This window comes from Haliaeetus albicilla, chromosome 24 (genome assembly GCF_947461875.1).
Source record: "Haliaeetus albicilla chromosome 24, bHalAlb1.1, whole genome shotgun sequence".
NCBI lineage: Eukaryota > Metazoa > Chordata > Aves > Accipitriformes > Accipitridae > Haliaeetus > Haliaeetus albicilla.
Window position 1 is genome coordinate 14,608,877 of NC_091506.1, and position 13,240 is coordinate 14,622,116.

The 13,240-nt window shown below is 40.4% G+C and overlaps 1 protein-coding gene across 1 annotated transcript; it reads left to right on the plus strand.

The window, feature by feature from the left end:
* Positions 1-557: 557 nt before the first annotated feature.
* On the plus strand, positions 558-12,473 carry ARF4 (ARF GTPase 4). The gene is made up of 6 exons (XM_069812263.1): positions 558-964; positions 7,818-7,898; positions 8,410-8,519; positions 9,903-9,974; positions 10,500-10,625; positions 11,520-12,473. The coding sequence occupies exons 1-6, from the start codon at positions 898-900 to the stop codon at positions 11,604-11,606; spliced, it is 543 nt and encodes a 180-aa protein (XP_069668364.1). The 5' UTR covers positions 558-897; the 3' UTR covers positions 11,607-12,473.
* The last annotated feature ends 767 nt before the right edge of the window (positions 12,474-13,240 follow it).

Here is a 13,240-nt window from a genome sequence, read left to right on the forward strand (position 1 = left end):
GAGGGTCCAGGTCACAGAAACAACGTAAGAAAAAGATCCTTCGGTAATCAGCGTTCCCGTGATAGAGGTTGGGTTTTTGTAATTACCTGGCTCTGTTGCTGCTAGGGTGTTTTTGGGGGTCCTCCGAGGATTTGGTTTGCCCTGAACCCCCTGCATCTCTCTCATGCTCTGAGCTCTCCTGCTGCCCTGGGGCAGAAGACCCTGTTGGCTGTCGTGCCTCAGCCTCAGCCGAGCGGGAGCTGCAGTGAGGTGAACTACTCGGGTGTGGGGGTGCCCCGCGGAGCGGCAGGCCGCTTGGCCGCTTGGCCTCGGCCTCGGCCTGAGGAGCTGCCTGGCGCCCGGCGGACTACATTTCCCGGCATGCCGCGCTCCGCCGTGCCCCGGGCGGCCGGAAGCTGCGGCGAGGCGGGCTGGACGCCGTCAACTACATCCCCCGTCGTGCGCCGGCAGCGGCGGTTAGAAGGAGCGAGGCGCGGAGCGGGCGCAGCGCTCGCTGGGAGTAGTAGTCCCCGCCGCCGTTGGGCGCTCGGGCCGTGTGGCGAAGGGTGGTTCCGCGAACGGGGGATGTGGCGAGCGTGACGTGATTCTGTCCGCGTTGGAGCCGGGGCGGCCGTGGCGAGCGTGACGTGGCAGAGAACGAGCGAGCGAGCGAGGTTCCCCGGTCACAGAGCAGCAGCTGCCGCCGTCGTCGCTGCCGCCCGCGCCTTATAAGTCGGCGCCGCCGGGCGAACCCCGCGCCTCAGCAGCCTGCCTCCTCGCTCGCGGAGGGATCCGTGAGCGCAGACAGGCGCCGGGCCGCGCTCCCCCTCCCTCCCTCTCTCCCTTCCTCCCTCCCTCCCTCCTCGCCGCGCTCCTCTCGCCGCCTGTGCCGCCGCCCAGCCCCGCGCCGGAGCCGCCATGGGCCTCACCATCTCCTCGCTCTTCTCACGCCTCTTCGGCAAGAAGCAGATGCGCATCCTCATGGGTAAGGGGCGACAGCGGCGCGCTGCCGCCGCCCCCCCCCCCCCCGGAGCCTTGCCGCCGCAGCCGTTGCGCCCTACCGGGCCGCGGCCGACGCCAGGCCCGCCCGCTCCCTCACAGACGCGTCCCGCTGGCGGTGGGGGAGGGGAGGCGGGCGGGAGGGGGCCGAGGGCTCGAGGCGGGGGGGGCTTGCCCCGTCCCGGGGCGCGGGGGGGACACGGGACACCCCTCTGTCCCCTTTCCTTAGGGCTTGCGGGGTCGTTGGTAAGTGAGCGAGGGGAGGGAAGGAGCGGTGGGGGAAGGGGGTGGGGATCGGGATATGTCTGCCCTTCCTTTTCCTCTGCCGTGTTCTCGTTTTCTTCTCTCTTGTGCCCCCCCCCCGCCCCCGAGTCCCGCTGATCGGGGGTCGCGGCTGCGCTGGCCCGGGTGAGGCAGAGCCCCGCTTTCTGCGGGGTTTGCAGCGAGGCTGCAGCCCCTTCTCCTTGCACCTGCGTTTCCGCTCGCGTTGAGCCGGAGCGAAAACGTAGAACAAAGATCAAATTGCAGTAGGTGAAGCCGGTGCCCGCCTGCCGGGGAAAAGTACGTCGGGCGGAGGGGGGTGTCCCTTTACCGAAAGGCGAGCGAGGTCTGCGCCTTGCTTTTCTCCGCGCTGCCGGTGCGGTTGTGCTCTCGGCCTGGAGACGCCGCTCCTGCCCGAGCCGTGTGGCTTTTCGAACAGGATGTGACAAAGCCCGGTGTGCTTGACACCGAGAGCTTAAGAAATTGCCATATAATGGCCGATTTTCGGCAACTATGGTGCCTGTATCTCTGACTCTTGTGAAAGAACGTTTCGGTATAGCGACTGTGTGCTTTAATTCTCCTGTACCTCATGTAAAAAACCATAAAACCCAGTAGGTTGCTCTTCCGGTGCCTGCTTAGTTTTACTGTCTGCCCGTAACTATTTATTTGGAATTAGACTGTGGTTCTCTCGACACGGACTGCGTAAGAGTTGAAGCAAGAGGTTCTTGAAGGTTCTCACTTTAAGATTACGGTTCAAAAGGTCAAAGCCAGCGCATACTGCATTCGATATTTCCTCCTCCACTTCAACTCCTTCCTGCCTTCTTCCACCCACCTACCCACTCCCACAAGCTTTATGTACAAACAGATCTTAACCCCTAAATTTTTCTCAAATTCTATTACCAAAGTGAATGGAACTTGATTTATGGCCATTGACTGAAGTAGCTTGTCCTAAGAAATTACACGAAGTGCTCACTTCAATACAGCCAGTGATGGGGCTAGGTCCTAACTGTGAAACTTCTTGGCACGCAACTCATCCTTAATGCTGCCTGGGTATGCACAGCAGACACAATAATGAAGCTTTTTTTAATTATAATTTTTCATGATCTCCATACATTTTGTGATGACAGAGTTCTTTACTGCATGCACAATAATTTTTATTGTATCTTCTCTGTTTGAAATTAGAGAGTCTCATCCATTTCAAAATAACCTGGGTAATTTTTGTCTTCGAGAAAACTTAGTACATCTTTCGGTTTCAAGGAAGTGATTTGACTGTCTCCCTCGCAGCCAGACTCTTCATATGACTCTGAATGAATAAAGTAGAATCTTCAAATGAGCTTGACTGTAGGATGAGATAGTCTCTATGGTATTTGTAGTTCTGTTGCATTCTGCAAAATAATGAGAACAGGAAAGCGATGTCATACAGATCAAAACAGCTTGCAACACTTTAGTTTCTTCATTGGTAGGTAATCAGTTCAAATTTAGGTTAGATATGAGTTAGGGAGCTGTACTTTCTAGCAGTTGGTTCAAATGCTTTTTAATAATTTTGATTTTAAGGCATTATATTCAAATACAGGACTGGATCAGAGCATGAGACTGCACCGTGTTTGTTACGTAGTATAAGAGGCTAAAACTTTTGCTATGTTGTGATGAGAGTGTATCATAGGACCTAAACTGGATGTTTAGAAGCAGAATATGTTACATTGGATATGACATAATTAATTTATACCTGTAACATGGAAAAGAAGCTCTTCATAGCATACTACATTATATATCAGCACTTTGAGGCGAGATGTCTGAATTAATACTGTGACTGAATTAAGCTTCTCCTCAGGGTGATGATTTTCAGTTTATGGTTTGAAAATGAGCTATACAAGGCTAGGCATTTAAGTTTTTGTATGTAGTATACCAATGAAGTAACTTTATGGGGTAAGGTGTTTATGGAGAAATATTTAGGGGGAAAATATTATATGGGTGAGTTGATAATGAACAGATGATTAATTTATAATTCAGACTTCCCTTTCACAGCTTTCTTCTGTTTCTGCAGAATTCAAGATAAAGTGGAATTAATTTAGCTCTTAAGACAGACTTTGTGTTACTGAGTTCTGGAGAATTTGAATATTTCTCATCAGGTACCATTACCAACAGCAAACATGATGTACTAGTTTTTATATTCTCAAATTACACTTATGATAAAAGGTGGACATTTAATGGTATGCTGTTACTGAAATTTTGTTTTTTAAAAAGTGCACTTGTATAATTAAGTACTTTTCAGAAATATTAAGTTAACATTCTGAGGAAATGGATGCAAAATAATTCCTGCATCTTTATAGGTGGAAGTAACATGAGGGAAAAGAAGTAACTGTAGGATAGGATTGAATAACTTAAACTAGGCAATGGGGGTGTTAGAGTGGAAAAACTGAGTCCTAACCCTACACGTACCTATCTGTAAAACTCTTCGCTTGTAGTTTCTCATGCTTAAAAAAGTTATTGATTCATTGTGCACCTTTCAGTATCATAATTTAGTGTTCTGTGTCTTGGTGTAGTTGTGCAAGTATAACTGAGATAATAGCTACTCAGGAGCTTCAAAAACAAAGGTAATTATTAAATACATTGGGGAAGAATTTGTCAGATTCTTTGGGAATTGTGTCACTGTACAGCACAAAACCATTTAGCTGTTTTTATTTGTTAGAGGGTTTTTGTGTTGTTTGTGTTTTGTTTTTGTTTTTTTTAAAACCGCTGTTGGTTTGCATGCTGTTGGGGTTTTTTTGTATGTGTGTTTTCTTGAGAAGCTGTATTGAGAATTGCCCCTTCATATCCCACAAAGACTTACCCAATTGAAACGAAACCTGAAAGAGGAATAGTATGTAAAGGATAAATAAGTTTTGAGAGAACTGGTATAAACGTAAAAGGAAAGTGAAGGAATACAAACCTGTAGTAAATTGGGATTCGTTAATTTCACTTTTTTAAGCTGGCTTTTGATTGTAACATGAATGTCACAAATTGGTTAAATACAGTAGAAGCTGCTTCCCTCCCCCCCCCCCCCCCTCGCTGATTATGGGAAACATTCATTTTAGAAGTGGCAACATGCTGTATTCTATAGCAAACTTTGGAAATCTCAATCTGACAACCAAAATCTATTGGTCTTGATGGGGGTTCCTTTTAAAAAGTCAATTCTCCATTTTTCTGCATCTATAGTTTATATGAAGCTCTCTGCTGTGATAACTGAGGCAGCTTGATATTTAGCCACCAATGATCAAAGTAGAAAGTTGGTAAATGAGGAATGCAGTGGGGTCACAGGGGTGGTGTTCCCAGGGACAAGTGAACTACAAGCTTGAGGTTTAGAAACACAACTGACAGGCTGTGAATGAAACACTCTTAAGAGGAGTAAAGGGCTTAGAACCACAGTGGTTTTAAGAGTAACTGAAAGCATTATAGGTATTTTTTCTCCAGCTAGAGGAAAAGTATATCTGACTCTGTTTAAAGATAAATGGTTGCAAGGGCAAGTCTGTGCTTCCCATTTGTACTTTATTGTAATCTTAATGCTTTGTGGTACAACTGCTGACCATCGTACCCACATCAAGATATTTAGCGCTTGGTCTTGTTGATGGTCAGTCAGGTAATGGAATCAGAGTGAAAATGTAGAATTGGAAATTTACATTATTTGGGGATTTAAGACTTAAGTTTCAATCGTGATAGTTAAATCAGCTTAAACTTTATGACATGGAAGTAGCTCATAGATTTACATTTAGTGTTTCAGTGCAAATGTAAACATGTGTTTGTTCTTGGGCTGCTAAAAGCAATAGTTACAGTTCCTAGTAGCTCAAAAGACTAAATGTGATTTGGTGTTATGAAATTTCTTGTTCTAAAAAGGGTGGTAAATGGCAAGTTGGAGTAAGAAGTATGAATGGACGCTATGCTCTTGATAACTATTGCTTGTTTAGACTTCATAACATTAGCCATTCAGCTAAAAGAGGCAGGTTTTGCAGATAGGGTAATTGTGATTTGCAGAGTTGTGTTCCCTTAGTTAAAAGCTGCTGTCTCACGTGTGGAGTCAGAAGAAAACGCATGTCCATAACTCATCCTGCCTCAGTGCAAAGTCCAACAGCTTAATTAGAATTGTGGATAAGAGTGGATTTAAGCAAAGTCTCTGGGCTTTGCGCTTACATAGCTAATGTAGCCTTCTGCCAACACCATTGAGGTGTTGGTGAGTCCTGGTAAAAGAGTAGAGTGGATAACTGGGGCAGTAATTTCTTAAATTTAGCAAATAGTTTAAAACTCTTGACTAGTTTCTAATTTCTTAACTCTGAGTCATATCTTCAAATGGTTCTCAATACCCTGTGTATATTCTTTGAAATGAGATTAGCTTTTTTCTTTTTGTCTTTGTCTGTATCTTTAGTATAACCCCTAAATACACTAAAACCATTTGTGTAGATAACACCATCTTTCTTTCATTGCTAATTTTAACAAATCTTGTCAGTGTTTGTTCTACTGATAACTGTTCGGGGTTTTTTTGGGGGGGTGGGGGAAGAGTTTGTGGGTATGTGTAGCTTTAATTGATGGTTCACTAAACGATCTTAATTTACTCAAACTGTCACATACATATTATGTACACGCATTATATTTTCTTGTAAAGATCTAGGCACCCTACAAATGCTCACTTGAAGATGAGCTGTGTGAGCATAGTGTTGGGCTTCAAGCATTGTGCTATCAAAAACATAGTTTTTCAGCATAGATGGAGTATTTGAGGGTTTCAGAGTTTGCTCAAAGGGTTTTCTAAGGCTACCCAAAACTTTATTGGTGTAGGGAAAATGCTAACATTTACAGGTTTCATGACTTGCAAGCTCCTGTGAAACTTCTGCTGCACCATGTCTTGTCTTTTTTTTTTTTTTTTTTTTTTTTTGTTCATGCTTGTGTGTGTTTCTAAGAGACCAACACTTAGACAATAGCAAATGTAAAACTGTTAAATTTTAATTTGAACATTTTGGGAGGTTATTACCCCTGAAGGAGCTTTGGTTTTAATGGTAGATTCCATCCCCCCTCCTCCCCCCCTTCATGACATTAACAATTAGAACAATTTTTTTTTTTTTTTTGAACACACAATGATAATACCAAAGACACTGAGTTGGCACGTATAATCCTGTTTACAGTATCAGGTATAGGACAATTATAGCTAGGTTTTTTTAATTAGTTAGCTGTAACAGCAGTTTGTGTCTTGAGAAAGAGGCGGCTTTTTAAGAGTTTGGTTTCATTCTGAATAAGCAGGTAATTTCTAATTCCATTTTATTGTAATGCTAAGGAAACAGTTGTATTAATAGTCAAGTCATCAAACCACTTAAAGCTTAATATATCACAATCACCAATTAGGAAATTAACTGAGAACACTTAAGAATGTAATCAGACAAGGATAACATTTGGTTTCTTGTGCAAGTATTATTTAATTAATTCTTTGATAGGGGTTTTATTTTTGTTTGGGCAAAATTTTATTGGCTATTTTAATTTTCACAAATAAATATTTTATTAAAACCATTGCTGTGGTGTTCAGTACCTACTCTTTATTTAGGTGCTTATGTGCTAGGCATTGGATTCTAACATAAAGAATTGTGTTTTGAGTTGCTCTTGTGTGTTCTGAAATGCCTAACAATGAGCAGTTGCACAGACATTTCTAGAAAACTACAGTGTGTGCCTGCGGTGTTGGTCATGCTTCTCAAAAAATGTCTTTGACGCTCCAGTTTTTGGTTTGTTTTTTGGTTTGGTTTTTTTTTGTTTTTTTGTTTTTTTTTTTTTTAGGATCACATATTTACCACATAGCTTACGTTGAAAAAACAGCAAACTTAAGTTTTGTTGTAGAAACAGAAGAGCAAATTTTGGTGCAGAAGGCCTTCTTTAAAGATCAAAAGTGGAGACTCCTAATGAAAGCATCCTAGTGGCTCTCAATAAATAGAATTTATATTCTAAAGAAGAGTTACAGTCCTTAGGCTATATGCGGAGTGATGACAGGATTTTCCTAATGTATGTGTTTCTGTCAATGCAAAAGAAATGTTTTAGCAAAGGGAGAAGAGACTGGAATAAGGGGGACTGAAGTGTCTTCTATGGATAGTGCCTCTTGGTTCAGGTGCATGTGAAACTGGCCTTAGGTGAAGGTTGAGTAAGTGAGACCTTCTCCAACTTGAGTGCAAAGTAGCAAATGTGATCAGTTAGAAACTGTGTGCTGCTTCTAGATTGTTGCTACGCATTTAAAACCATCCTGACTTAGACAGAAGAAACTTTGAAAGTGAATGATAAAACTTAATTAAGTAACACAAATACGAAGAAAGGTGACTAGAAACTTGTGAGCCTGTAGGTTGTGGCTGGAAGTGTGTTGTCAAGCTTGTTTTCTTCATTGCTTGTTCTCTCAGTGCTGGGTAGAGGAGATGGGGAGAAACGGACAGTAGTATATCAACAATGACTTCAGAGTGTTTAAGAAGGTGTTTCTTCTCAGAAAAAAACCCCTAATACTCTGCATGTAAAATGGCATGTTTTAAAATTAGCAGGTTGTAGTTCATATTGTGAACTAAATCAAATTTTCTGTTTATTTCTAGTTGGTTTGGATGCTGCTGGTAAGACAACTATTCTTTATAAACTGAAACTAGGAGAAATTGTCACCACAATTCCCACTATTGGTAAGATAACCAATTCTCATGTCTTCATTCTTGTTACTCTAAATTTGTGTTTTAGAGATGGGCTTCTGAAGAGCGTAGGGATTTGCTATCTTGCTGTTAGTGTAAGAATCAAGACAAACGTGGGCTTTCTAGTACTGCCATAATGTAAATGTGTCAGACCAAAGATACATCTAGACCAGAATCCTGTGTCTGATAGTGGCCAGTAGCAGGTGCTCAGGAGTATAGGAACCGATTAAGTAGCAGTACTTCCCCCAAATATCATGACCCTCTAGCAGTTCATGGTTGAAAGATTTGCTGAACCAAAGGTAGTGTACGTGAATTTAAGCGTTTAATATTTTTTTTCTCCACTTAAGTCAATGTTATTCTTGATCTAGCAGTTCAATTCTGATAAGCCATTTTATATATATTTGGGAGAAGTATAACTTAGGAAGTAGCTATCTTTAACATGGTTAGAGTTACATTTTAACACTAGCATTAACTATTTCTAATTACTTAACTCTTTTATTTTTAGGTTTTAATGTGGAAACGGTAGAATATAAAAACATTTGTTTCACAGTTTGGGATGTTGGTGGTCAAGATAAAATTAGACCTCTTTGGAGGCATTATTTCCAAAACACACAGGTAAGAGTTCTGAGATGGCAGTAGTTAAAGACGTGTTTGTAAAGTCTCATGCTGTGTAGAGTATATGTGGAAAGTTGTCCTCTGTCCTTTCCTTTCAGAGAGGTTCCTCACTACTTCCTGCAAGTGCTGAGGGATACCCAGATTTTATTCTAGTTGAAGCTAGTTTGTTAACCTGAAGGCTTCAAGTCTAGTCGTGAGTGTAGCCTGGCAAGGATGAAATCCTTTAGGATCTACCAGTGTTCTGTAATGTGCCAGAGCAGCTGGTTTGTTTGTGAGGAACTCTTCAACTTTACCCTATCCATACTTTGATCTGTTTGAACTGGCATTGCCTTATGCATAAAGATTGTTACTGTTTAAACACCCTTCTATGTACTCTTTTTTTAATAATCGGCCTTAAAATATACAGCTTTTACTGTGCTATATCAGTGTATTTAGTACATTGAGTATCTAAAAATAGCATAAAAGATCTTGTTACCAATTGATTAGAAAGTGTCAACTTCCTATTGATGTGACTGCTGTCATTTTTGGTGACATAAATGTGATTCTTTCCGTTGGTTCACAAGTAGTAAGGTAAGTTGCTTATTAGTATCAGGAAGCTTGGGGGAGTGTGTTGTTTTGTGGGTTTTTTGGTTCTGGGTTTTTTTCTGTGTTGAATATAGAATTGTTTCCAAGAAACTTCTGTGCAGCATAAAGCATATGATTGGTGCAGAAAAATGGAGAAGTCTGGATTGACAAAAAGGAGCTAGCAAAGTACTGTTGTGAATAGACTAATACTTAATTTCAGTTCCTTATTCAGCCCTGTCACTAAATATTTTTAAAAGATGCTCTCTTTTCTTAGAATGATAAAATGTAAGTCTTTCAGACTGAAATTTTAAGAGTAAATAGTGTGCGTGTGTAAGGAGGACGCTTGAATAACAGAGATGCCATGAGAAATGCTGTTTGGTACAAACTTTTTAAAACAAATTCAGGCCTTACTTTAAGGGTGTGGGTTTTTTTCAGTGAAACATGAGATGGTGAAGCGGTTGCAATTCTCTTGCTGCATTTAACGTGATACAATGAGTGAAAAGGGAGGGGGGAGAGTTAGCTTCTGAAATTTTGCTGGAGTCTCCCCCCGCCCCCCAAACTAATGAATCCCACAGTAATCTGTAAACCAACATTTGTGTGTGTTAACTTTATTGATTTAGAAGGCCTAGCTTTATTCTGCAGTTAAAACTTATTATATAGCTGTTCAGACAGACATCTTGCGCTGCTTAAACAGAAATTTCTCTCAAATTTTCTTACCTAAGAAAGGGGATGATTGCAATATTCAATATGAGTTATTTGGTTTTTAAAATAGTATTGTATGTTTACATTGGTTTTTCAAAACTGCTTAACTTCTTACAGGGCCTCATTTTTGTGGTAGACAGCAATGACAGAGAGAGAATCCAGGAAGCAGCAGAGGAGCTGCAGAAAATGGTAAATATAGATACCTTCTGAAATACAATTGTTAAACTTACTTGTCATGTTTTTGGATGTCTGTCAGCTTCCCCAAGAGATTTAGGATTTTAAAATTTTAGGGAGTTTGTACAGTGCATATTGTGTTCACCTGGTAATTCTGGGTCACGTAGTGCACTGACTTGTAACTACAACTCTGTAGAGCGCTTTAGCTCAAGAACTACTAATGTGTCAGAACCTTTCTTTTTGTCTTAAAACCATAATAGAAATGCAGCAGAGTAAGAAAGAATTTTGGAAAAACAAATCGGTGCTAAGAATTTCAGCAGCAAGATGCCAGTAAATTTAAACTGCCTATTGAAAGAATATTTCCTTACTTGTAGGAGAAGTTCTGTTGGGTACTAGTTCCATTTCACTTAGTACTTACTAGTGACTTCAGGAGCAAGAATGAAAATGTTTATAACCCTTAAATCAGTATTTAGGTTTCTTTAGTGCTTGTTGAAGTACTTAACTGAGCTAATTTAATAACATCACCATTTTTTCTGTTAGCTTCAGGAGGATGAGCTGCGAGATGCAGTCCTGCTTCTGTTTGCGAACAAACAAGATCTGCCAAATGCCATGGCAATCAGTGAAATGACAGATAAACTAGGTCTTCAGTCTCTGCGTAACAGAACTGTAAGTGCTAAACTTCCTGCTTGCTGAACTCTTGTCTTCCTTTATTATATATCATAAACATAAGTTTTCCTTTAAAGGAAAGGGAAGTTCTCACCTCTTTGTGTAAAAAGATGCACATACCTGCTATTAAACTCTGTACTGCATAGTTTAAGGTCCTTGTTGAAAATAAGTGATTTAGGAGTATAATCCAGTGTGTATAGCTATTGCAGGTGTTTCATCTCTCACCTTTTCTTGGAAAAATAAATATTCCAGTCTGTCACTGAAATACAGCTGTCAAACATGTTTGACAAAGTATGTGGTGGGCTTTCCCATTTTCTCAATATTTGTTGTTATGGGGGAGAAAATGCTTTCTGCGTTCTCACCACTACAAAGATGAGAAGAAATTAAGTAGCTCCTGAATTGTTAGATTCCATCTGCACAAGCCTTTGAGACATAGGGTTGCTTCACATAAACCACCTAGCCTTCTGTAATACTAGCTTAATGTCTGTATGTTGACACACTAAGATCATATCCATAGAAGATGTTTTAGAGGTCTGTTGATTTAGATAATTCCATGTCCCATTTCCTAAAAAGCGGTCTTTCAAAAACAAGAAGCTAGTTTTCAGCATATAAACCAAATGCAAGTTCTGTATTTGTTTCTTGATGCCCTAAATGTTGTTCTAGGATTTGGTAGGACAACACTTGAGTTTCCAGATAATGTCTGAACCCCGTCTGCTTTATATATACTTTTCAAAACTTTAAAAAATACCATGCGTTTGATATTTACTCTACTTATGGCACGAAACAGTGTTTAAAGAACACTGAGTGTGTATCTGAATGTCACATATTGTGATAACTTATCTTGCATTTTGTCAGTATTTATATTTAATTTCTGTTTGTGTTCTACATTAACAGTGGTATGTCCAGGCTACCTGTGCTACGCAAGGAACTGGTCTGTATGAGGGACTTGACTGGCTGTCAAATGAACTCTCAAAACGCTAACTCAAACTGGATGACTCTTTCACCAGGGACATGTTTGATATAAGTGGTCTAGGCTTGTTACAACAAAATTAGTTCGCATCTTGGTTATTACAGTATCTGGAACTGATATTTGGGCAGGATATTACAGCGTTTCAACTTATTTTGTTGCCAATTATTGTTTACCGAGCTACATGTTGCAAAGGTAGCAATATGCTTGGGTAAAAATCTCCTTAACTTGGAAAAAGTGTATCTTCTGATTTTATTCCCCTTGTTAGCCTAAATGCCTGAATATAGTTATTGTGACAACTTTAAGATCTGTTTTGAATACTCTTCTGAGCCCCAATAAATTAATGTTTTTTTTCTCCCTGCTACTTTTAGTTTACTGATGCCCTGTTTCATTCCTCAGACAGTCTGCTGATTTAAAAATGTAGCATTCCGTATGTATTTATTTCTCTCCCTTGCCAAAAAGAATTCCTAATACTGCTTGTTCCAGCCAAGGAAATGCTCTAAAACACTATACAAATCTACTGCACTGAGGAACATTTTATTAATCCTTGGGTTCTGTCAGCCCAACTTGCCTTTGTGTGAATTGGATTTGATGGGTAGAATAGTTCTGTGCTGGTTGCGAAGAGCTCATGTTGAGGTTGTTTTTAATATTCAGCAGATTGTCTTCCTTTATATTGTATCTTTTTTTTTTTTTTTATGTTGCATGTTGCTTTTTGGTATCAGCCTGACTATTTTTGCCCAGTGTATAATAGTTCTGCTGAAGTTTTACTGTTTGTTGGTGAACATATCTTCATAAAGAAATTTTGGAAAATTCATCAAACTCAATGGATTAGTTTCTTCATAACCCACTTGGAATTATTCCTAATAAAATGATAAAATGTATAGTTCTGTGTACGCTCTTCTTGATTCCTGAAATAGTTGAATTGCAAATTACCACTTACTCTTTTTCCATATACTGAGCTTTCCTGCAGCTTGAATGTGAACATCAGTCTCAGTTTTTCACTTGTTTGGAGCTATGTAGAGCGGGACATGGAAGGTGGGCATCAAAGTTGTATACAGTGCAGTAGAGCAGCTGTCCTCAAGACTTAAATAATTCTGTAAGTGTCTTCTGAAGTTGTAAATCTAAAATTCCTTTTAAGATGTCCAGATATGAAAATACTAACAGTTACAAAAATTGTAATAAAACAAATATGAACTGTCTGAAAAGCATGCATGTCTGTTTCATAGCTGTATCTACATTTAAAAACCAACATGGGTTCCCACAGGAGAATCACAGATTCTGTTGATGGCTAGCTGGAAAGCTAACTTGAACACTTGTACAGGGATTTAGTCAATATTATATTAATGGTGATAGTCACCCCAAAAAATCAGCTTTATGCAACTGCTGCTGTCTGCTTTCATGTTTCTGCCCCCTTAAACCTCTGTAGTTCAAAAGACTTAGATTAACATGTTTTTTGAGGCTGCTGTTAATGGGTATTTCAAAATCTATTTTTCTATTGCCTGTCTGCTGTATGGATGCAAATATGGCTCAGTCCTCCAACTGAATGTTCTATTCTATTGATTGTATGTCTTCAGGAACCCAAAGCATGATTTCATTGCAGTTTCAGGCTAAGCTCTGCTCGTATTTTTAGCCCAGATCTTGTTACTCT

Coding starts and splice junctions, on each gene's coding strand:
- ARF4 (XM_069812263.1), top strand. CDS start 898: ATGGGCCTCACCATCTCCTCGCTCTTCTCACGCCTCTTCGGCAAGAAG. Junction 965..7,817: donor GCAGATGCGCATCCTCATGG/GTAAGGGGCGAC, acceptor GTTTATTTCTAG/TTGGTTTGGATGCTGCTGGT. Junction 9,975..10,499: donor CAGAGGAGCTGCAGAAAATG/GTAAATATAGAT, acceptor TTTTTCTGTTAG/CTTCAGGAGGATGAGCTGCG.